The sequence below is a fragment of the Prionailurus viverrinus genome, chromosome E2 (genome assembly GCF_022837055.1).
Source record: "Prionailurus viverrinus isolate Anna chromosome E2, UM_Priviv_1.0, whole genome shotgun sequence".
Classification (NCBI taxonomy): Eukaryota; Metazoa; Chordata; class Mammalia; order Carnivora; family Felidae; genus Prionailurus; species Prionailurus viverrinus.
In genome coordinates, this window is record NC_062575.1 from 56,392,837 (window position 1) to 56,417,323 (window position 24,487).

Consider the following 24,487-nt stretch of genomic DNA (forward strand, 5'->3'; position numbering starts at 1 on the left):
AGGTGAGGCTGATGGCAGAGTGTATAGAGCATTTGGAGAAAGCCGAAGATGTATACTTTATCCTGGAAGCTGAAAGCAGCCACAGGGATTTTGGTAAAGGAGTGACAGCATCAGAATTAAAGGGGGTGGGAGGACCTGGAGGATATGGTCTAAGCAAGAGAGGCGTTTTGAGCTGGAGCAGGTACTGTGCAGTTGGGGAGGTTGTGGGTAAAAAGGGAAGCGAAGCTTCTCAAGGGGACAGATTGAGACTGGGTAACACTTGGATCTGGGAGTAAAGGGAAGGATGCAGTCATCTTGGCAACCAGGGTTCAAGCCTTCTGAGACCACCTGCTCTTCTCTGAGAAACCGTCTCGGTTCCTGCAAAGCTACACGCGCTTCAACATCGCCAACCCTTTGCGCGTAACACGAACCTCTACCTGGAAAGCTTTCCCTCCTCACTCCTCAGGAAACAGAAGTAATTGAGTGTGGAGAGTGGGAAAACAAGTGGGGAGTGACACTGGGGAGAAGTATGTGGGGGCAGATTTTGAAGAGCCCTCAAATACAGTGAAGGGATTGATTGTGACCCTGAGGGACAAGATCCAGCAAGATTTAGGGGAGATCCTTCTGGGGTCAAATGAGGCCAGGGGGCCAGAGAGGAGGCTGGGATGATGGTCCTAGGGGGCAAGGGCAGGGCCTCAGCGGGGGCTGTGGCTGAGGAGAGCAGATTGAGGAGGTAGACTTGAGGCCACTTCTGCTTTTCAAACGCACAGGGAAGTTACACAAGATGAAGCTGGAAGGAAGGCCCTGTCCCCATCCTGTTCTCAGATCTAATCAAAATTTAAAGCCTCAGCATGTGCCTTGTCATCGGCCCTCCTGTCTAAGGAAATCCCTGCTCCAACCACTCCCTTTAGTCCTTCTCTGTGCAGCTGTGTTTTTCAGGTGACGACGAAACAGACCCAGAGTGTTTTGGGTGTCTGATGTGGGCTCTTATGGACATACCAGATCAGAACTCCACAAATCTCTCCCAGAAGAAAAAGTGCCTTAATTTCTTCTAGTAGCCCAAGATCCTTTTAGGTCCTAACCAAGGAGGAAAGCTGGCCCTATAAGCTAGGCGAGAAGAAGCAGAGCATGGGTGACACTATAGGAAATAGGGTCCTGGTCTCTTAACCATAATGCAAAATCTAGAAATCCATGGTAAGCTTTTTAATGAGTTATTGGGGGCAAAACCTGATCTCTCCTGAACTACTATAGTCTAAACAAAGCCTAACTGTAGAGCTTTTATCCCTCTTAACGTAGAATATACATCACAGCAGAAATCTCTATATCAGGAATATATGGAATGCATTTGATGGGTAATCAAGAGTATCCACAAAAGTCCAGGCCCAGATGGCTTGAGTAAATTCTACCAAAACATTTAAAGCATTAATACCAATTTTTCACAAACTCTTCGCAAAAGTAGTAGTACTTCCCAACTCATTTTGAAGCCAACGTTACCTTGGTACTAAAACCAGACAACAACACCAGAAGAAAACTACAGACCAGTATCCTTCATGAACATAGATACGAAAAACCTCTACTAAATACTAGCAACCCAAATCCATCAGTACACAGAATTAGGCACCATGATCAAATGAAATTTATCCCAGTCATGCAATGTTAATTTAACATCAGAAAAATCAATAAAAGACAAAAACCATGTGATCATCGATGCTGAAAAAACATTTGGCAAAATCCAACATGCTGTCATAATAAAAACGCTCAACAAATGAAATAGAAGGGAACTTCCTTAACCTGATAAAAGGTATCTACAAAAACCTGCAACTAATGTAATGGTGAAAGACTGGATGCTTACCACATAAGATCATGAACAAGACAAAAATATCCACTCTTGCCGCTTCTCTTCAACCTTGTGATAACAGCTCAGAGTAATTAGGCAAGAAAAATGAAAAGGTATGCAGATTGGAAAAGAAGAAGTAGAACTGTATTTGCAGATGATATGACCGTCTATAGGAAATCCTAAGAAATCCACTAAAAAAAAAAGAGTCTAATAAACAAGTTCAGTAAGATTGCAGTTTGCAAGATAGATACACAAGAATAATTTGTATATCTGTACATTGGCAGATAAATGTTGGTAAGGATGAGATACTGGACTCCTCATATACTGCTGATGGGAATGTAAATGGTATAGTCATTTTGGAAAACAATGTGTTGGTCCCACAGAGTTACCATTTTGCCCACTCATTCCACTCCTAGGCATATACCCAAGAGAATTGAAAACGTACGTCCTTACAAGAACTTATACGCAATTATTGGTAACAACATTCTTGACAATAGCCCGAATGTGGAAACCACCCAAATGTCCATCAACTGATGAATGGACAAATGAAATGTAGTGTGTCCATAAATGGATATGAGTCAGCCATAGAATGAATGAAGTATTGATACATGCTACAACATGGGTGAATTTTGGAAACATGTCAGGTGAAAGCAGCCAGACATAAGAGGCTGAATATTGTAGGATTGTTTTACTTGTACCTTTGGTGTCATTTCTAAGAAATCATTGCCAAATCTAATGTCATGAAGGTTTTGACCTATGTTCTCTCCTAAGAGTTTTACAGTTTTAGCTCTTACATTTAGGTCTTTGTTTCATGTTGAGTTAATTTTTGTATATGGCGTTAAGTAGGGATCCAACTTTTTTTTTTTTTTTTTTTTGCCTGTGGGTATTCAGTTTTCCTAGTACCATTTGTTGAATGGTCTTGGCACTCAAAAATCATTTGACCATAAATGCCAGTACCATGATATTTTGATTACAGTAGCCTTGTTTTCAAATCAGGAAAGTGAGTCCTAGCTTTGTTCTTTGTTTTGGTTTTTAGGGGCCCTTGAGATTCCCTATGAAGTTTGGGATGGGTTTTTCTTTTTCTGCAAAAAACATCATTGAGGTTTTGATAGGGATTGCATTGAATCTGTAGATGGCTTTGGGTCATAGTGACATTTTAGCAATAGTAAGTCTTCCATTCCATGAACAGGGAATACATTTCCATTTATTTAGGTCTTTAATTTCTTTCAGAAATCTTTAGTAGTTTTCATTGTAGAAATCTTTCACCTTAATTAAATAAGGTTAATTCCTTGTTTTATTTTTTTTTATGCTCTTATAAATGAAATTGTTTTTGTAATCTTTTCAGATTGTTCATTGCTAGTATATAGAAATGCAACTGATTTTTCTGTTGACCTTTTATTTTGCTACTTTGCTGAATTCATTTATTCTAACACTTTTATTTTGGAATTTTTACGCTTTTCTACATAGAAGATCATATCATCTGCAAACAGATAATTTCACTTTGTCCTTTCCAATTTGGATGCCTTTTTTTTCTTGCAGATTTATTCTGGTTACTATATTTATCATTATATATTGAATAGAAGTGGTGAGAGTGGGCACCATTGTTAATCTCAGGAAAAGCTTCGGCTGTAACTCTTAAGTATGAGTTTTACAGTTGTGGGCATATTATATATGAAGAAGTATATATGGTTGTGGGCATATTATATATGACCTTTATTTTGTTGAGGTACATTCCTTCTATACTCAATTTGTTGAGAGTTTTCATTATGAAAAGATACTGAGTTTTAGGTGCTTTCTGCAACTATTGAGATGATTCTATAATTTTTATTCTTCATTCTATTAATGTGGTCTGTCACATTTATTGATTTGCATATGTTGGACCATCCTTATATCCCAAGGATAAATCTTATTTGATTGTGATGTATGGAACTTTTAATATGCTATTGAAATTGGTTTGCTAGTTGGTTGTTGAGGATTTTTGCATCAATATTCATCAGGTATATTGACCTGTAGTTTTGTTTCCTTGTAGTGTCCTTCTCTGACTTTGGTATCAGGGTCTTGTGGACCTTGTAAAATGAATTTAGGAGTATTCCCTCCTCTTGAACTTTTTGGAAGAGTTTTAGAAGGACTGTTGTTAATTCTTCTTTAAATGAAGAATTTAAATAATTATTAATTATTTATTAAATAATAATTCTTCTTTAAAAGCTATGCCAGGGGTAGGTAGAATTGACCTGTGAAATGAACTGGACCTGAGCTTTTCTTTGTTGGGTTTTTGATTCCTTATTCAGTCTCCTTATTATTGGTCTGTTCAGATTTCTGTTTCTTCAGTATCCAGGAATGGTAGGTTGTATGTTATCTAGGAATTTATCTGTCTTCTAGATTATCCAGTCTATTAGCATATTATTTTGCATAGTAGTTTCTTATGATCCTTTGTATTTATGTGGAATCAGTTATAATGTTTCCTCTTTCATTTACAATTTTTCTGAGTCTCTTTCTTGATTCGTCTAGTTAACAATTTGTCAGTTTTCTTTTTTAAAGGAACCAATCCTTAGTTTCACTGATTTTCTTTTGTCCATCTTGTCTCTATTAAACTTTTTTCTGCTCTGATCTTTATTATTTTCTCCCTTCTGCTAGGTTTCTTTTAGTTTCTTGAGATATGATGTTGCATTGCTTATATGAGATCTTATTTTTCTTAATGTAGGCATTTTCTTAATGTTGGTGTCTGTGCATTACATAAACTTCCGCCTTAAAAGTGTTTTGCTGCATCTTATAACTTTCGGTATGTTGTGTTTCCATTTTCATTTGTCTCAGTATACTTTCTGATTTCCCTTTTGACTTCTTTTATTTGTTGGTTCAGGAGTGTTAGTTTTCACATTTTTGTGAATTTTCCAGTTTTCTTCTTTTTATTGATTTCTAGTTTCATGCCATTATGTGTTGGAAAAAAATATTTGATAGGATTTTAGTCTTAAATTTGTTAAGACTTGCTTTGTAGCCCAACGTATGATCTGCCTTATAAAATGCTCCAGGTACACTCAAAAAGATTGTTTTCTGGTGCTGTTGGATAGAATGTTCCATGTATGTCTGTTAGGTCCATTGGGCTATAGTGTTCTTTAAGTCTGCTATTTCCTTGCTGATTTTTTTCTGGATGATCCATCAATGTCGAAAGTGGGGTATTGAAGTCCTTTTACATTATCGTATTATTGTATTTTCCCCTTCGTCTCTGTCAACATTTGCTTTAAATATTTAGGTACTCGAGTACTGGCGTATATATATTTACATTTGTTACATCCTTCTGATGGATTGACCCCTTTATCACTGTATAGTGACCTTGTTTGTCTCTTGTGACTGATACTGCCTGAAAGCCTATCTTATCCGATAGAAGTGTAGCCACTCTTGCTCTCTTTGGTTTCTATTTGCATGGAATATCTTTTTCCAACCCTTCACTTTCAGCCTATGTTTATCCTTTCTTCTGCTCTAGACTGTTGTTCAACCCTGAAGTAAATCTTTCAGTTCAGTTGTTTTATCCTTTGGCTCCAAGATTTCTGTTTGATACTTTTTTCTTTATTATTATTATTTTTTTAATTTTTTAAATGTTTATTTTTGAGTGAGACATAGAGACAGAGCATGAGCAGGGGAGGGGGAGGGGTAGAGAGAGAGGGAGACACAGAATCTGAAGCAGATTCCAGACTCTGAGCTGTCAGCACAGAGCCCGATGCTGGGCTCGAACCCATGAACCGTGAGATCATGACCTGAGCCGAAGTTGGACACTTAACTGACTGAGCTACCAGGTACCCCGGATACCTTTTTCTCTTTTTTCTAATATTTCTTCTGTCTTTGTTGAAATTCTCACTTTGTTCATGCATTGTTCTCCTGAACTCATTCAGTAACCTTATGATGGTTATTTTGAATTCTTTGTCAGGTAAATCATATTATTTCCATTTCATTAGAGTTGGTTTCTTGAGATTTATCTCATTCCTTTGTTTGAGATATGTTTCCCTGTTTCATCATTTTCCTTGACTCTGTATTGGTATCTGTGCATTAAGAAAAACCCAGCCACCTCTACCAGTCTCCATGGACTGGTCTTGTAGATTCTGGGAGTCTCTCAAATCTTCACACTAGTCCGAAATACCATCTTTGTTGTAGTGGCCCCAGGCATCTAAAATATGCTGGGTCCTGTCAGTCTGAGACAGGTGAGACAGAAGCCAGTCCTTCAGGCATCCCACAGAGAAGTTGGGACTTTGGACATGTGGTCCATTCTTTCTCTGCCCAGGGAGAATATAGTATCTGAAATTTTTCTTCTGCCCGTACTGTGTTGAGCTGAAAGAGGGGTTATGGCGCCTGCTTGTATGTTGGTTTAAACCTGTGTTTATTCTCACTGGTCTCCAGGCGTCTAGAATATGCCAGGTCCCATCAGCTGTCTGAGACACAAAACAAGCCAGTCCCTTGGGCAGCCTTTGGAAAAGCTGGAACTTTTGACGTTTGATCCAGCTCTTTCTTCCCTAAGGGGAAAGCTAAGAGCTATGCCAGGGATAGGTATTATGGCAAGGAGACTCAAATTTTCCTACTGGTCTCAGTCTGACTGGTTTGACATTCACCCAGGATGCAGGAACCTCTCAACTAGCTTATGGATTTCTTACAAAAGGAATTCATCTGTTTATGGTTGTTGAGTCACTGAGTCTATTGGGGAAAGGAGCTTTCTGGGCATCCTGTTCTGCCATTCTGCTGACATGACCCTCATAGGCACATTTCCTTTTTGTTTTCAGTAGCCTTTGGTTGTTTACAGGTCAGTGATATGAAAGTATAATGCTTTTTATTCATCCATTTCTGTGTCAGTCTTGATTAACTCCTCAAAAATAAATAATAAACTACAGTCAAGCGTCTTGTTTTGGGCCTGCCTCTTACCCATCAGCCTCTTTAACAGGTAGGACATTACAGGCCCCTAATGCCACCTGGCCCAGCTCTTGGGTAAATTTGTCCCGGGAAGCCTTTTCATATCCCCTGTCATTTAGTATTTTCTGTCCTTTTCACTTTAGTCTTGTGGTTGGTGTGTGATGTTAAACCAGGGAGTGACTTTATTTGCAGTTCCTTTATTAAGAAGTTGAAGAGGATTCTGAGGATTCTGAAAGGTCTTTGTAATTGCCTCTTAGAGAACAAAGGTTCATCTCTCTCAGTATCTCATCCTCACTAAGACTGTCAAGAAATGTGAAGAATTGTCTTAGATTTTACCCCATGTGCAAGATAAATCCTGTCTGTTTCATGAATGCTGATGGAAGGCATGAGACTCCTGGGTCTAAGATAAGATTTTATCATTTATTTTGTTTATTTGTTATTTATTTATAATGACACAGTAAACAGCAAGAGCTTCATGTTTGCATTTGTTTCCCTGGTACTCCTCAAGTCCTATGGTGGTGATGCAAAGAGACCCAGGTGGACGCTGTGCACTTAGTAGGTTTGCATTACCACTGAGTAATGTCAGTGCTTAGGACTTAAGAATCTCAACCTTTTAAAGTTGTTACAAGCAAAACTGCCCAAATTTTTGCCTCAGGGGGAAGCATTATTTTTATGGTGGTCAAGTAATTTGCACTTTTCCCTGAAGAGGGATATTGTAGGCATTGCCTGAGGCCAACAAAAATCCTTGAAATGATAATTCAGAAGCTGATACAAGCAGTGAAAACACTTAAACCAATGGAGAACTGTCTCTCATCATGGTGCAGCTTTCCCTGTAAAGCAGGGGAAATAATCCTCTGAACAGAAAGTTCCACTGAAGATTTCTGACACCAAGACTAACCTTGATAGTGTGGTACACTGGGGTCGTAAGTATTGAAAGAGACCCAGAGAGAGAATTACCAGGAGGCTGGACAGAAAGTCAGCTGCCAAGGCAAGGTGATGTTAAACCAGGTGAGACAATGATCAGTAACCAAAAAGGAAAACCAAATATCACATTTTATCTGGAAGGGGGGAAAAAAAAAGACTTAAGTCACTACCTATACATAAAACAAATAGTTTCCAAATGGATGCTGATGGAAACTTTAAAGGTATAAATGGTGTTTTGAAAAGGAAACAACATCTATGAGATTTTATAAAAGGACTTCTTAAACAACGACATTAACTATAAAGGAGGACAAATTGAGAGCTGCTACTCATCAAAAGACACTAAGATTAGAGATAGAGCCAAGAAAGGATTTCCATCCAGTATATGTAAAGAACTTTATAAAATTCAGTAAGAAAATGATAGAAAATAAAACAGGAAAAAATGAACAAAATAAAAGCAGACACTTCAAGAAAAAAGTACCCAATATCTAATAAAAAACAACAGCAATGAAAAACACGATCAACTTCCTAAGTAATAAAGGAACTGCATATAAAGTCACTACCTGTTTTAATATCACACACCAACCACAAGACTAAAGTGAAAATGACAGAAAAAACTAAGCATGAATAAAGACGTCTATAAACTAGGCATGTTGTACACTGTTGGTGGGTATGAAATTCACACAAACATTTTTGGAAAATTGGCAGTTATCTCCAAAAGCTGAGTAGATACAGACCTGTGGCCCAAAAGTTCCTCTATCACATATGTACCCAACAGAAATGCATACATGTATCACCAAACCACATTGTAGCATTTATATGCCAGTGCTATTCATGATAGCCTCAAACTGAAACCCACTTTTGTGTGCATGGACAGAAGGGTTAACTTGACTGATTGATATTCAGACAAGGGAATTCTAACACCAATAGCATGAGAAAATACAGATAAATTAACAAACGTGGAATTGTATTTAAAAAAAATTTTTTTTACATTTATTTATATTTGGGAGACAGAGCACAAGGAGGGCATGGACAGAAAGAGGAGACACAGAATCCGAAGCAGGCTCCAGGCTCTGAACTGTCAGCACAGAGCCCAATGTGGGGCTCGGACTCACAAACCACAAGATCATGACCTGAGCCGAAGTCAGACACTCAACTGACTAAGCCACCCAGGTGTCCTGACAAACATGTGGAATTTTAAAAGCCAAATACAAAAGAGTTCCTGCTGTAGGATTCCATTCATACGAATTGCAAAGAGGTGAAATTGTTTTAATCTAGGATCTATACACAGGTGTGTTCAGTTTGGTATTTTAGTGCACTCATGAGCTGTGCATAAATATTTTTTTAATACATATCGGCAACTAAACAAATGAGTTGTAAGAAGGTAAATAGGTTAATATGCAATGACCCTATATTGTCATCTGTATTAACTATATTAAATAACTTTAGGGGCGCCTGGGTGGCGCAGTCGGTTAAGTGTCCGACTTCAGCCAGGTCACGATCTCGCGGTCCGTGAGTTCGAGCCCCGCGTCGGGCTCTGGGCTGATGGCTCGGAGCCTGGAGCCTGTTTCCGATTCTGTGTCTCCCTCTCTCTCTGCCCCTCCCCCGTTCATGCTCTGTCTCTCTCTGTCCCAAAAATAAATAAACGTTGAAAAAAAATTTTTTTTAAAAAAATAACTTTACATAATGATTAGTTTTTACAAGTACTTTGCAGAATAGTTTTTACAAGTCAATTCTGGGTTGGAATCTATGAGATGTTTAGTTTATAGCACCGATAAAAAGGGGTAAAATGTAGAATTATTAAAATAAACACAGAAGAAGTCAACATTGGAAGAATAAGAAAATAGAACAGGTATCATGAAGCATACATAATAACTTGGCAAATGCTTTCCAAATTTGCCCATTATTTTTTTTTTAATTTTTTTTTTCAACGTTTATTTATTTTTGGTACAGAGAGAGACAGAGCATGAACGGGGGAGGGGCAGAGAGAGAGGGAGACACAGAATCGGAAACAGGCTCCAGGCTCCGAGCCATCAGCCCAGAGCCCGACGCGGGGCTCGAACTCACGGACCGCAAGATCGTGACCTGGCTGAAGTCGGACGCCCAACCGACTGCGCCACCCAGGCGCCCCAAATTTGCCCATTATTAAACTTGAAAGACAAGTTAATTGGGGTGCCTGGGTAGCTCAGTCACTTAAGCGTCTGACTCCTGATTTCAGCTCAGGTCATGATCTCATATTTGTGAGATCGAACCCCATGTTGGGCTCTGCTGGGCCTGGAACCTCTTGGGATTCACTCTCCCCCCTCCCTCTGCTCCTCCTCTGCTTGCATGCACATGTGAACATGCACACACTCGCTTCTCAAGAAAGAGACTAATTAATCCTGTTAAAGTCAAATGTTATTTGACTTCATTTGGATATGTTTATCAAGAGACATAGCTAGGACATAAGAACTAAAGTAGATAAATGAAGAATACATTCCATGTATTTTGACAGGATAATCAACTAGAAGGGCAAGATGAAGATCAGTATTTTAAATTCTCAGTTTTGCATTGTTATATGCAATTTTCCAATACTGTTGCCTGATGGGTAATCATAATCAGATTGGTATGCACATACGCATGTGCAAACAGCATACATTTATGATATACACATATGTGTACATGTGTGTGTGTTTACCAACACTCTCTTATAATGTCACTGTTTCATACAATCCCAAGGGGGAGGAGTGAGTAGATGACTGAACATTGTGCGAAAACACCTAGTTTACATGTTCCTCCTAGATGAGGGACTTCATATTATTTAGGCAAAGCAGAACATGGATAAACTGGGGTCTTGACTCATGAGCAGAAGGGCTGATGGTTGGGAAACAGTAATGACTGAAGTGGTACTCAAGAGCATCCAGTTGGTGTTAATCAAAAAGAGACAAAATGACTTGAAAGGTGGAGGAAAGGATGTTACAGTAGACACAGGTGCACACCAGGAGAAGGATGGTTTTGGTAGCTCTGGACTTGGGATGATCTGGAGGAAACATTGGTCCTTTTAATGTGATGACCCACTGCTTGTGTCTGTGCAGAATGAAAACCATCATGGCCCAGATCAAGGGCTCCAAACATAACACATCACGGAATGATGACGCTGCATACAGTAAGTCTCTGGTACTGTCCAAGAACAGTATCCAAAATCATTTGTTTTTTGTTTTTGTTGCTCTGTTTACTGGTGATATACATAAAAATTGTGTTTACCAGCATGTGTAGGATTCAGCACAGGAATGTGGAGGTGCTTATGTACTTGGGAGCTTTCACTTTATTGTCCACCTGGAGTTCCTGAGACTGATCATAATGGCCTGGAAGACACTCAAGAGGCAGGTGTTACCCATAGACATGCCGTGCCCACTCCCTGGACATACAAAAAATGTTTGCATCCAAAATCATTGAGGAAATGTCTCAACCCAAAAGGTGTCATTGTGTGGGGACTCCTTTAGGCAGAATGCCCAATGAGTTGGCTATAATCAGGTGCTTAAGTATCAAATCTATGGACCTTGACTTGCAAAGTAAAGGATGATATGATGGTGAAGAAGAGAGAAATTGCCCAGGATTCCAGCTGTGGTCTATGATGATATCATTCCCACTGCCGAATCCCTGGCAGCTATCTTGTCAGTTCCCAGTGACTGAATTTGTCTTCTAAGCTAAAGGACCCTGAATGAGAACAGGTTAGATGTATCACGTCAATTGCAATCCAATATTCTCCACTTACCACTAGTTCTAAGAAATGTTGGCTTAATGTTTTTCTTTTACTAAGAGTTTTCCAGAGGTTGAACATATAACTTTTAAAGAGCCCTCATAATGTAAAATCAGTCCTGTGAAGGCACTCATGTGAGTGAAGCCTTCATGCTTCACAAATCTGTGGGGCTGGCACTGCCGTGGCTGTAATTAGCAGATGAAGAGAACATACACACAGAAAGGTTAAGCATTTGTCAAAATTTGCTCCTTAGGGCAGAGTGGGGACTTGAAATGGGTGGGCTGTGTCAAAAATCCAGAAATAGAATTAAAACACCCAAATCAACACATAATATTTAGTAAGAGTTTATTGTGCATGTGAGAAATGTTCATGAACAGGGAGTTTTCAAAATTAAAACTGATAAGAAGGTCAGGGGCGTAATGTTACAGGATGGCTTGTAAAGGGATTACAGTGGTTGGTTATTACAATGGGGGTTTCCAGATGACAAGGGGATGGTTAAAGGTGATTGTCTAATGCCATTTTTAGGAAGATAAATTTTTATGATTATCAGAGGCATTCACAAGAAATAACCTATATTTTGCTTATGTTCATGAAATAAGCTAGATTTTAGTTTTTCTTATGTGGCTTCAATGGTTTTGTCTGCTCAGGGAATTTTCAAGTCCAGTATCCATTCTGTATGTAATTTAATGGCTGGTAACAAATACAGTGCTTTAAACTACTACTCTACTAAAAGCTAGTTCATCAAATCATCCAAATTTCTATTAGTTTTCATTTTATACCTTGTCAGCTGACTTTAGATGTTTGTTATTGCAGTGTCAGATATAACAAGTTTCCATTTATTTGTAAAGCTTTATAGGCCAGTATCAATTATGAATAAAGCTTTAGAAAGCTTAGGAAATGTAGATGCATTGCTGGCAACAGAATACTACAGGAACATGCTCTGTGACAAGTTATGTATGATGGATGCAAGACCGGCCTGATAATAGAATGGCAACGAAAAGGCTCATTTGCTTTTATATCAAGAACACAAGTATAATGGCATCTATCACAGAAATTGTGGAATAATCAACAGCATTCCTTACATTTGGGGACATAAAACACCCATATATGACAAAATATTGTAGGCCAGAAACTGAATTATTATTTTTAGATCCCATATCTACTATTAATATCAGAGTTAACTAAAATTATTTGCACCGATGCCATATTCATAAACGATACATGTACAAGATGGCAGGCGTAAAGCATGAAATCTTGTGTATTTTATAAATTGATATAGTAGATTTTTGGATTATAATGAGAATATAAATACTTTAACAGACTTTGTTTTTTACATCAGTTTTAGGCTCACAGCAAAATTGAGCGGAAGGTACAGAGACTTCCCATATACTCCCTATCAGAATCCCACATTGGCATAGTACCTTTGTAACAAGATGGTAGGAGCCAGGCAGTTGCTATGTGAAACACATAATTATATGTCAACCTTTCCTTTAATGTTCCTCCCCTAAATTTAAGAGGGAAAATAGCTTCACCATAATCAATAGACTGCAGAGTTTTCAAGAGACCCATTATGGTCTCCATTAATTGTCTCCAGAGTTAGAGATAATCTTTCCATTCAAGCCATTACCATTTGGATACACCTTCTGTGTGGGATCAGATAATTCCTACAAATTCATCGTACTCTTTATTCCAAGCATGGAGGTATTATAGATGCACCTCTAGTAATCCTGAAATTTTGGTCTGTGATTCCTGTAAAGTAGGCCGGAATGGCAGATTGGTTTCACAACTACATCCTTAAGCACCTTAAAACTCAATTTTTATTATTACATTAAATACCACCAAACTCTGCCAGAGAGGATTTTACTACATTGCATTTGGAGCCATCAGGTAGGATGTAGAACTCCCATCTCTCTTTACTAGCTCATCCAATATCTCAGGAATTCTCCTTCCTGTGTGCTTTGGCACTGGACCAGGTTTAAAACCAGAGAATGCCTTTTTCTGACATAGTCACCTATGCAGAATCCTGATATGCCTCCTTCCCGTACAGATTCTGCCTCTCAAACTGAAATAGAAAATACCCGACTCTTTCCTGCTGCCAGGAGAGTGGGCTCAGTGTGATGGTCACTACAGGCAGCCAGACCCTGACATGAGTTTGCAATTCTGTCAGATCATCTCCATCAGAACTGCAATTACCATTTCATCTGTGGCCGCAATGGGAGCATAGGCTTGGGAGTTGAGAAGACTTTTCTGAAACCTTTTTTCCTGTTGCTAATTACCAAAAACAATTACAAGTTTCTAGTTAGCGTCTCCTAAGAGTATTGGAGTAATTTTGAGAGGCTCTTTCTTTTCCATTATCCCTGGAGGCAGACGGGGTCTCATAGGAGGGACAGCAGGAAATGCCAGGGTCTGCTGTGTGAGGAACTGGCAGCCATTACATGTGTCTCACTGGGATCTTTGCTTCCCCAAGCACTTTCCCCAATGTCTAGTTCTTTCCCAGGCTTCATTCCACTGAGCGTTTAAGTCATTCGCAGAGAAATGGAATGAGACCAAATACTTAGGAAGGGCTTTCAAAGAGATGCAAATAGACAAAGAACATGATGCCAGCAATTTACAAACTGAAACCATTGAACTCAAACATCAGAGTCCAAATTTGGACTCATTTGCACAATTAATTGCCAATTATTAATGGAAATTTTGAAGGAAAATAACCTTTACCATTGTCTACCTCCCTCTAATGATAGGAAGTGGTCACAGAACAATACCCACAGAAGGAAGAGGAAAGGTTCTAAAAGGGCCCCTCACAAGTAAAAGCAGTGGGATCAGATGGCTTAACAAGGAGATTCTACCATTCCTAAAACTATCATATTAGCCAGTGTTACTTACCTAATTCCAGAGCAGCAAAAGGTTACCAGTTCTCCACGCTTTGGCTAAATTTGCAGCATGAGCACTTGATGCTTTGATAATTAAGAAACATAAATTTGGAGTTCAGGTTGGCTCTTTGATTTTTCTTACACACAAATCCACAATTTGATCCGGATTCACCGTCCAGTCACCCCCAGTTTTCAAGTCAGGGTTTGGAGCTACAATGGTGGGCAGTCCAGACCCCCCCCCCCCCCCCCCGCCACACACACGCATTCATTTATACACTTCCACAAAGACACAATTGCATGCACACTCACGCAGTGAAATACACACTCATATGCATTCACACACACACACAAACACTGTGGCATCACCTTAGCTATACATTCAAACATTCTGGAACACACCACAGACAAACTTGCAAACACAGCCTTGACAGTCACTCCTTTTCATAAAACCACACAGAGTCACCCAGCATGTGTACATCTCAATAGCATGTTCTCACACAGAAGATTTATTTTTTTTCAATTTTTGTAAATGTTTATTCATTTTGAGAGAGAGAGAGCGCATCAGTGCATGTGCGTGAGTGGGGGAGGGACAGAGAGAGAGAATGCCAAGCAGGCTCCACACTCATCATGGAGTCAGACATGAGGCTTGATCTCCCAAACCGTGAGATCATGACGTGAGCTGAAATCCAGCCAGACATCTAGCCGACTTAGCCACCTAGGCGCCCCCCAGAAGAATAGTTACACCTCCATACTTCTGGATGCCTAAAAATGGGGTGTTCTCTTTCCACCCTTTATAGTCCTAATCCTGCAATAGCCTACAAAGGCAGTATTTATAATATGCAGCCTTTTAAAAATGCTATAAACAATACCAGCTTAGGTCAGGACATGTGGTAGGAACATTGGGGTGTGTAGGAGAGTGGCAGTGCATGGGTGAGTGACAGAGCAGGTGAGAGAGAGGACACAGGGAAAGAAGGACTTAGGGACTGGATGGTGGTGCAGAGGTCTTGCGAGTGAGGGGAGAAGAGAGGGCAGGAGAAGAAAGAAGGCAGAGGGATAAAGACTGTGTGCTGAATATCACAGGGGCATTGCCATGTTTGCGGGTACAGGGAGACAAAGTGTGCAGGGGAGTGAAGGGTATGAGGCATATTGGGTTCTGGGGAAAGAGGTGCAGAATTTCATGGCAAGGAAGTGGTTAAGGAGGATGAGCACCAAGTAGGGAAGATACTAGTGGCCTGTGGTTGGAATTCACAGGAGACCAAGTCTGCCTTCCATCTATTGTAGTGTCATTCTGTTACATCCCACCATCGAGAGAGTCCTTAAATCTTCCAAAACATAGACTCCTCCTCCCCTGTGTTCTTTATTCCTTGTGGACATGAACCAACTCACCTGTTCCTTTTACCCAGCCCTGCCCTTCGTCACTTCTGCCCACTGTCCCCTGCCAAATATCCCCTTGGTTCCCAGGACTGCTGTAGCCCTTATCACACAGCACCCAGTATGTGTTGCACCCTCCACTGCTTTGCACACTTACCCTCTGTGTGCCCTCGGATGCCTGAGTGCCCTTTACACACACAACACCTTTGAACTTCTGTGTGCACTTACCTTCTGCACCCTCTTCCTCTGCGCTCTGTGTCCCCCAAACCCCATGCTCATGAACCACCTCCCTCTTACCCTTATGCCCCCTTTCCTGTGCCTTCTCTGTCAGCCCTGTTCTCAGTCACACCCACACTCCCCACCTTCACCTCGTGTGGCAGAGCTCATGGAACTTTTTTTCCCTAATTTTGAAGATTGTGATAAATCTTAAATGTAACATACATTTTACCGTCTTAACTGTTTTTAAGTGTACACTTCAGTGGTCAAGTGTTTTCATATTTTTATGCAACCTTATCACCACTTGTCCTTCCCCAGAACCCTTCATCTTTCAATTCTGGAACACCGTACCCATTAACACCCAACTCCTCATCTCTCTTCCCCCAACACCCCGGTCCCCACCATCCTACTCTCTGTCTCTATGATCTTGACTGTTATAAGCCCCTCATATAAGTGGGATCATACAGAATTTGTCTTTTTGTGACTGGCTCGTTTCACTTAGCACAATGTCCTCAAGGTTCATCCACGTTGTAGCAGGTGTCAACTTTTCCTTCCTTTTTAAAGCTGAATAACATTCCACTGTAGGTAAATATCACCTGCTTAACCATTCATCGGTTGTTAGACACCGGATTGCTTGCATGTTTTAGCTATGGTGAATAATGCTGCTGTGAACACGAGTTCACGACTATTTCTTCAAGACCCTGCTTCCGATGCTGCTTTTCAATATATACCTGGAAGTGGGGGTGCTGGATCCTGTGGTAATTCTGCTTTTAATTTTTTAAGGAATTGCCAAGCTGTTCTCTACAGTGCCTGCTATTTTTATTCCCCACTCTCAGAGCACAGGGGTCCCAATTTCTCCACATCCTTGCCCTTACTTGCTATTTCCCATTGTTTGTTTGTTTGTTTGTTTGTTTTATAGTAGCCTTCCTAGTGGATGTGAAGTGCTACCACATAGTCATTTTGATTTACATTTCCCTAACCAATTATGATGTTCCATTTGCTTTTTTGCCATCTGTATATCTTCTTTGGAAACATGTCTGTTTGGGTCCTTTGCCAGTTACTGAATTGGGTTTTGTTTTTGTGTGTTTTTGTGTGGTTTGTTTTTTTGTTTTGTTTTTTTTTTTGTTTTTTTTTTTTTTTTTTTTACTGTTGAGTCTTAAGAGTTCCCTATGTATTCTGTATATAATCCCTTAACAGATACATGAATTGCAAATATTGTCTCCCACTTTGTTGGTGGCCTTTTCACCCTGTTTATAGTGACTTTTGATGCACAAAAGTTTTAAATTTTCATATACTCCAGTTTTTCTATATTTTCTCTCGTCACCTGTGCCTTTGGTATCATACTCAAGAAATCATTGTCAAATATACTGTCATGAAGATTTTGACCTGTGTTTTCTATAAGGAGTTTTATTGTTTTAGGCCTTACATTTAGGCCTTTGATCCATTTTGAGTTAATTTTTGTTTATGGTGTTAGGTAAGGGTTCAACTTCACTCTTTTGTCTGTGGACTTGGACTTGGTCCTTCCTTTTTTTTTTTTTCCCCTGTATGTGACCCTTTCTGCCTTTAGGGATCATCAAAAAATAAGAGCCTCTCCCAAACACTACAGTGGTCTCTTTGGAGATACTCACAAGAAACTTGTAATTGTTTTTAGTAATTAGCAACTGGGAAAAAGGTTTTCAGAAATGTTCCCAGGTCCCCAAGCCTGCACTGTCATTACCACTACAGGAGAAATAATAATTGCAGTTCTGAGAGGAGGTGAGATCACATATTGACAAACCTCTGAGTCTAGCTGCCTCCCTCCCACCTGTACTGGCTGTCCTGCCTGATCCGCACACTGAGCCAACCATCCTGACAGTGGGAAGGATTCCAGTGAGTATTTTTAATTCCAGTCTGAGAAGCAGGGTCTGCAAGGAAAGGAAGTCTGAGTAAGCGCTCAGGTCTGGAGGAGAAATAGATCTAGTGGCAAAGCCAGACATAGAGGTGGAATAATTCCTTAGCTAAGAGCTGAGCTGGTAAAGAGAGATGAGGGTCCTAAATCCTGTGCCCAATCCCTGATGGCTCCTGATGTAATTTAGTGTGATCGTCACTGAGGACAGTTATTCGTGAATAATCCCAGTGATAATGAAATCCAGCCTTTAAGTGCTTAAATGTTGTAGTTATGAAATGAATACACTATTCACATTTCCTCACAGGAATCATAGATTACATTTCAATGTTGTTAGAGGTATGCTTGTAATACCACCAAACTTATAATAAAGAGTACGATGAAATGGTAAGAATTATTTCAGCCTGTGCAGGAACCACCTATCTGCATTTGTTTCTGGAATACAAATGTTTTTGATCTAAGTCTGGGCCTAGGAGGCACTTCATGAAAACGGTACTCGTGTCTCTAAAACACCTGTGAGTTGATTATGGCCAGACTGATTTCTGTGTTGAAGTTAGAGAAGAAGCATTTAAGGAAAAGGTAACTTTAAATTATGGGTTTCAGACAAGAGGTGTCAGGACCACATGATTTTATTTTTGTTTTATTTTACTTTATTTTATTTATTTGTTTTATCATGGTAAGAACACATGAGATTTACCTTCTTAACAATTTTGTAAGTGTACAACCCAGTATTGTTAACGGTGGGCACAATGTTATACAGCGGGTCTTCAGAACTTACTCATTTTGCATAATTGAAACTTCATGCCTGTTGATCAGCAGCTCGCCATTTGTGCCTCCTCTCCAGTCCCTGGTAACCACCATTGTACTCATTGATTCTATGAGTTTGACTCTTTTGGATTCCTCACGTAAGTGGAATCACGCAGTATGTGTCTAATGACTAGCTTATTCTACTTAGCCTAATGTCTTTAACATTCATCCGTGCTGCCCTGTATTGCATTATTTCCTTCTTTTTTAAGGCTGAATAATATCCCATTGTGTATCTATGCACCACACTTTGTTGTTGTTTTTTAAATTTTTTTTAAATTTATTTTTGAAGGAGAGAGACAGACAGACAGAGCATGAGCGGGGGAGGAGCAGAGAGAGAGGGAGACACAGAATTCAAAGCAGGCTCCAGACTCTATGCTGTCAGCACAGAGCCTGATGCGGGGCTCGAACCCATGAAATGTGAGATCATGACCTGAGCCGAAGTCGGACCCTCAACCAGACTGAGCCACCCAGGCGCCCCTGCACCACACTTTGTTTATTCACTCATCCATTGATGGGCATTTAGGTGGTTTCCATGTCTTGCTACTGAGAATAGAGCTAGGGCAAACAGTGGGGTGCTAGTATCTCTTTGATTCTATTCTTAGTTCTTTTGGATAAATACCCTAAAGTGGGATTTCTTGAACACATGGTAGTTCAGGTTTTTTGTTGTTGTTGGTGTGTGTGTGTGTGTGTGTGTGTGTGTGTGTGTGTGTTTGAAGAAACTCCACACTGTTTTCCATAGTGGTTGTACCATTTTGCATTCCCACCAACGGTGTACATAGGTCCCAGTTTCTCCATATCTTCACCAGTAGTTGTTGCCTTTGATTTTTTTGATAATAGCCATCCCCACAGGCATGAGGTGATATCTCAATGTAGTTTTGATTTGCAGACATTGAGTCTTTTCATAAACCTGTTTGCCATTGGTATGTCTTCTTTAGAGAAGTGTGTTCCAAATGCATTTTGTGTTCTTTTCTCTGGTTTAATAATATTCTAACCTCAACCCCAAAGTTCACTACCCATTTCCCTTACATTTCAACTTACATAACGCACATACCTCTTTCAACTTACACAACACACAGTCTCACCTTGTTGCCAGTATCTTCATTTAACGTAGGTATTAATAAACAGATAAGCACTTGAATCAAAATTATTAATGATTTAGTTTCTATCCTACACTGTTTCATCATACATTATGTTTTGTGCATCACAGTTTAGAGAACAAATAATTGTTTTCCAATAGCTTCTTTGACAAATGACATTGTATTTTTCTTCCTATACCAGTATGACAACAAATGAGTCTTTCTAATGTCAAGCTAATATTGAACAAACCCTACATTCATTCATCTGACTTGGACTTGGGGCAGGTTCCCGTGTGATAGACTGTAATTAGTGAATCTGCATTTTATTAGAATCTCTGAACCTTTATTCATATTTGATATTGACTTTTAGACTAAATCAGGAGACATGAAAAATTGTTCCAACCAAAATTGTAAAATAAAATACCAGTATCGTAAAATAAAATGGCAGAGCAGTAAAACAAAACTAAATCTAGGTCAGGATTACTTGAAAACACAGCTGACATGATTTGTTAGTGCACATAGTGGTTAAGGCTCTGTCTTTCATCCGGTCTAGCCAGGTTCAAGTCCCTTTTGGGCCCCTACCTAGCATGTGGATTTAGATTATTCAAACTCTCTGTATGAAAGTCCTCCTTATGGTGAAAATAATGGCAGTGTCTCCATGAAAAACACAAAGAAGATATCATATATATGGCATTATAGCAGCCATACGTTATACATTGTAGTGCTATTTAAAGGTTGTATGATTAACTCTAGGAAGACCTTTAACCAAACAAAACCTGTAGTAGATCCTATAGTGAGAGTAATGAATGTCTGTTAATATATAATAAATGTAGCCCACACTTCATATTCTCATGCAGGTTCTCCTGGCTCTGAAGACAAATACCAGTTAGTGGTAACTGGCAGAATGGTCTCCAGAGATTTGGCAATAGAAATGGACTTCTTATAACAGACTAAGTTGTAATCACGGGCATTTCCTGCCTCTTTATCATTAGACCTTCCTTTCCTTCACTGAAGGCAAATTGAAATCCACAGTTTGCTTTTCATACATCTGCTTATAACCCCTCCTCGGGTATTCTATGTAAAGGTGGCTCCTAGATTTATGGCAGCTTTTAGGTTGAAGCATTTCCACAATGACTTTGGATGCAAATTTGTTTTATTCCCCCACAGAGGTGGCACAGTAGGCCACTGACATCATCACCTTCCTGCATGTCTCCACCATCACGATCAGCATCAACTCCAGGTGGGCAGAATAAAAAAAGCTCCCAAATATATTGAGGTTTCTGTTTTCCTCTGCTGGATCCTGTATATGCTGTATAAAATTCTTCTTATTTATATAAGTCAAACACAGCAGCAAAGACATAACAAAACTCCAAAGATTTCAGATACTGTTCTGCTGAATTTCGTGACAAAATCACAGGTAATCCCTATGCAGCATTGTTATTAGTCCTTTATGTTTTATGTTTCTTGTTTGGGCTCGTGATCTAGGCCTGTGGCTCTAAGTTTCATCCTGCACAGACACAATCAGCAGGTCACACATATTCACAAGAACAACCTTTCCCCAGCTACTTCCAGTTTTTTTTTTTTTTGGGGGGGGGTTGGTGTTGTAGATTTTTTAAAAAATTGGGGCGCCTGGGTGGCTCAGTCGGTTAAGCGTCCGACTTCGGCTTAGGTCATGATCTCACAGTCCATGAGTTCAAGACCCATGTCAGGCTCTGTGCTGACAGCTCAGAGCCTGGAGCCTGCTTCAGATTCTGTGTCTCCCTCTCTACCCCTCCCCTGCTCATACTCTGTCTCTCCCTGTCTCAAAAATAAATAAAAACATTTAAAAAAAATTTTTTTAATAAAAAAATTAAACACACACAGGATATAAGTGCACAGCTCAGTGGAATTTCACAAACAGAATGTGACCCTGTACACAATGCCAACATCAAGAAACAGAATTCTGTCATTCCTTCAGAAACTCTTGTGCCCCCTTTAAAGTACTATCCCCAAGGGGCGCCTGGGTGGCTCAGTCGGTTAAGCGTTCGACTTCGGCTCAGGTCATGATCTCGCGGTTTATGAGTTTGACCCCTGCATCAGGCTCTGTGCTGATAGCTCAGAGCCTGGAGCCTGCTTCGGATTCTGTGTCTCCCTCTCTCTCTGCCCCTCCTCTGCTCGTGATCTGTTTCTCTCTGTCTCAAAAATAAATAAAACATTAAAAAAAAATTAAAGTACTGTCCCCAAGGGTATACTTCTGCTGCATATATTCATAGATTTGGAGTTCTTGGGAATAAGTTTACAGCCATTCTAACATTTAAGAGACTAGATCACTGTTGCCTGTATTGCACTTTCTATAAATGGAATCATATAGAATGAACTCTCTCATATTGGCCTTTTTTTCCTCAGTCTATCTGATTTTGTGAATTTATCCATATAGTTGCATACAACCGGTTACTAGCAGTCATTAGCATTGCTGTATAGGACTCCATTATGTGAATATCACTTGATTGACTCATTCTATTGTTAATGGGCAGGTGGGTAGTTTTGAGATGGGAGCTACTATGAGTAATGGAGTAGTGCTGGCATATAAACTCTAATAAGTCTTTTGGTAATACCTGTACAAATTTCTGTTCAGTAAATTTGTAAAGGTGGAATTGTTGAGACATAGGATTACATCTGGTCAGCTAAAGTAGATACTACCACACAGTTTTCTAAAATGTTTGTAGCAATTTTAACACCCACCAGCAGTGTATGAAAATCTTGGTTGACCCACAACCTTGCCAAAATGTGGTATTAACTCACTTCATTTTAGCTTTCTGGTCAGTGTATGGTGGTACCAAGTAGTGGTTTAATTTTAATTTTCCCAATTACTAAGGACATTGAACATGTTTTGGACATGTATTACCCATTGAGTAACCTCTTTTGAAGTTTCTGTTGGGAAGTTTTGTCCACTTTTTCTATTGTGAGCCTGTAAGCATTCTTTGTACTATACACAATCTCAATCTCTTCTCTTCTCTTCTCTTCTCTTCTCTTCTCTTCTCTTCTCTTCTCTCTCGCTCTCCCGTGTGTGTGTGTGTGTGTGTCTTTTGAGGAGAACCGGCTCTTAATTTTTATAATTTACTTTGTCATGTCACATATACAGTTAATATGCTTTGTGCTGTTTAAGAAATATGTTTTTATCTCAAGGCCACAGAATATTCTCTTTTTGTTTTTCTATAAATGTCATTATTTATCTCTAAAATTTAGATGAGCAATCCATTCAGAATTGATTTGTTGTATGATATGGGTAGTTACTGCGGTTTTATTTTACCTAATATGGCTAGCAAATTTCAGTTTATTCTGAAAATGTTGTATTACGCTCTCTCTATATGCTTTTGCTTATCGTAGCTTCACCCAGTTATGATCACCTCGTTCTTAGTGCTGACTTTTCCATGGAGTATACTGGAAAGTTTCTCCATTTACTCCTGTCTCTTGGAGTCTTTGGCAATCTCACAGGACCACAGAAGTTACTCTTGGTGTCAGATTCTTCAATGAGTCTCTTTGCTCAGAAGAATGATTGTTACTACTATTTAGAGGAAAATGTGCTAAATGACAGAATGGCCCCCAGGGATTTGGCAATAGCAGTCATCTTCTTATCACAGACGATAATTGGAATCCTGGGCAATTTCTCTCTTCTTCACCATTATGTCTTCCATTACCACACCGAAGGGAGTTTGAGACCCACAGAGTTGATCCTCATGCACCTGATTATAGCCAACTCCTTGACGATGCTCTCAAAAGGTGTCCCCCAGACATTGGCAGCTTTTGGGCTGCAATATTTCCTCAATGAGTTTGGATGCAAACTTCTTTTGTATGTTCAGAGGGTGGGCAGGGGAATGTCCATTGGCAGCACCTGCCTCTTGAGTGTCTTCCAGACCATCACGATCAGCCCCATGAACTCCTGTTGGAAGGATCTTAAAACCAAAGCCCCAAAGTACATTGGCTTCTCCATTTCCCTCTGTTGGATCCAGTTCACGTTTGTAAATTTAATTTTTCCTATGTATGTGTTATATGCATCTAACAACTGGCACATGAAAAACATCACAAAGAAACGAGATTACGGGTATTGTCTTTCTGTAGATACTGAGACAATCACAGTTTCTGTATATGCAGCATTGATAGTATTTCCTGAAGTTTCACTTTCTGGGCTCATGATCTGGACCAGCGGCTCTATGGTCTTCCTCCTGCACAGACACAAGCAGCGGGTCCAGCACATTCACAGCACTAATGTCTCCCCCAGATCCTCTGCTGAGTCCAGAGCCACCCAGAGCATCCTCGTGCTTGTGAGCACCTTTGTGTCTTTCCACTTCCTCTCCTCCATCTTTCATGCTTGTATTGCTCTTATTTATAATCCCAGCTGGTGGCTGGTGAACACCGCTGCAGTAATTTCCGTGTGCTTTCCAGCCATCAGCCCATTTCTGCTCATGAGACAAGACTCCACAGTATGTAGGCTCTGCTTTTCCTGGATAAGGAACACAAAATCCCTTAATCTTACCAGAAAAAATGTGAATTGTATGTGTCTGAGCAATGCCCAGTTGTTTATTTACTCCTCCTGCTGGAAAAGTCAATACAGAACCTAGGAAGTAACCACATGACTCTCCAGCGTGGACACTAATGGGCATTGGTGGTTGCATCACCTGGTTGAAATGGGCCATATACTGGCAGACTGGAAGTGGACAAAGCTGTTTGGCCTCATTCTGATGCCTAGTATTCTGAATATAGCTGTCTTAATGAAATGCTATTGAGGGAAATTGAGTGGATTTGATTCTAGCTTCTTATCTGTTTATTGGAGTGCTTCACTCAGGGATGTACTCATAGAAAAATCTGCCAGAGTTTAATACTGTGAAAAAATGGGTTATCAATATTGTTGGAAGGCAA

General features: G+C 39.8%; 1 protein-coding gene and 1 pseudogene across 1 annotated transcript; one reads left to right on the forward strand and one right to left on the reverse strand.

Moving 5' to 3' along the window:
- Positions 1-10,536: 10,536 nt before the first annotated feature.
- LOC125152597 (vomeronasal type-1 receptor 2-like) lies at positions 10,537-15,880 on the reverse strand (annotated as a pseudogene).
- Positions 15,881-23,154: 7,274 nt separating this feature from the next.
- Positions 23,155-24,207, forward strand: LOC125153797 (vomeronasal type-1 receptor 4). The gene has a single exon (XM_047837314.1). It carries the CDS (start codon positions 23,167-23,169, stop codon positions 24,187-24,189), a length of 1,023 nt encoding a protein of 340 aa, XP_047693270.1. The 5' UTR covers positions 23,155-23,166; the 3' UTR covers positions 24,190-24,207.
- Positions 24,208-24,487: the final 280 nt, after the last annotated feature.